This window comes from Echinops telfairi, unplaced genomic scaffold (assembly GCF_000313985.2).
Source record: "Echinops telfairi isolate 266 unplaced genomic scaffold, ASM31398v2 ScPeMD7_31;HRSCAF=116, whole genome shotgun sequence".
NCBI classification, from domain to species: Eukaryota; Metazoa; Chordata; class Mammalia; order Afrosoricida; family Tenrecidae; genus Echinops; species Echinops telfairi.
Window position 1 is genome coordinate 47,331,019 of NW_022103928.1, and position 1,325 is coordinate 47,332,343.

Here is a 1,325-nt window from a genome sequence, read left to right on the forward strand (position 1 = left end):
CCACAATAAACATCGGAGCATAGATGACTGGTTGTGGTCTATTTCTTACTTCTTCTGGGTATATGGCCAGTAGAGGGATTTCTGGGTCAGAAGATAGATCAATTTCCATTTTCTTTAAATATCACCAGATCCCTTTCCACAGAGGCTGTATGTACCTACATGACCACCAGCAGTGGAGGAGAGTTCCTATCTGGCCCCCTCTCCTCCAATATTTCAGTTCTTTAAATCTGCTATGGGTGAGTTTAGGGTAAAATCTTGCTTGCTTAGTGGCGTTTCCAAATTGGATTCTTCTCATGCGGCCTATGAAGGACGTTATGTGCCTCACAAGGATTAAAGTCTCAATTGTCTGTAGCATGCAGCTTGGGTCACCAAGAGCTGCATAGAAACTAGGTCAAAACCGTCCAATTTGGAACATAATACTAGGGATGTTCTCCCCTTGGGGTCTATATAAATAATGTTAAGCATTTTTCCCCAATGGCAAGTTGCCCACCTGGTTTACTAAATAAGAGGAATTCTTAGTGGTGAATACTTTGTGTTCACTTTGCTGGCTCTTGAGGTCTTTTGACCCTGCAGTCAGGATTTGCTGTGGGGACCTTGAACACCTGCTTGATTGAAAAGGGTATCTTTTAAGTTTTCAACTCTGGCCTCTTTCCTTGGTCCTAAAATCCCATGAGTCGTTTACATTGTCTTAGATTCTCTTGCTTTATGTATCCTTTGGAGGAAGTGATAGCTTTCCTTCGTGGCTCATCTGCAAAGTCTTTTTGGAGGAGAAACCAGCTAATTACTGTCACTTCATTAACCAGCTATTTGAGTTTAATCACATGAAATCTGAATAGCCTGCTTTAGCAGGTTCTCTGCATGCTTCTGTGCTGACTCAAGTTCAAACAGCTCCAAAGCAACACTGAATTTTAAAAAGCACTAGCTTAAAAACAAAATCCGTCTATTTAGGTCACAGTTTTGTGGGTTGGCAGTTCTGGCAGGTTTACCTGGGAAGTTCTTCCATGCTCAGTTGGAATTTTAAAGTGTCTGTGATTGGTCAGCTTTGCTGATCTTGGATAGATTTTTTTACATGAGGCTTCAGCTAAGATGACTGAACAGATGTATGTCTCTCTTACATGGTCTCATTCTCCAGTGGGCTAGCCTGGGTTCATTTCGGCCCAAAGTCTAAGAACTGAAGTTTACAAAGACTCTTGAGACATAGATTTGGACATGGTACACCATCACTTCTGCTGCATTTTGTTGGCAAAAGTGACTCAGATTTAAAGGTTGGGAAATTGGACTTCATCTCTTCATGAGAGGAGCTACAAAGTTTCATTGCAAAGATG

General features: G+C 41.6%; 1 protein-coding gene across 1 annotated transcript in view; it reads left to right on the plus strand.

Annotated features, from left to right (window-relative positions):
- Positions 1–232: 232 nt before the first annotated feature.
- PODXL2 (podocalyxin like 2) overlaps positions 233–1,325 on the plus strand; it is a 47,735-nt gene continuing 46,642 nt past the window's right edge. Inside the window, exon 1 of the mRNA XM_004702464.2 lies at positions 233–236. Coding sequence (XP_004702521.1) covers positions 233–236 — 4 coding nt within the window. The remainder of the gene's footprint in view (positions 237–1,325) is intronic.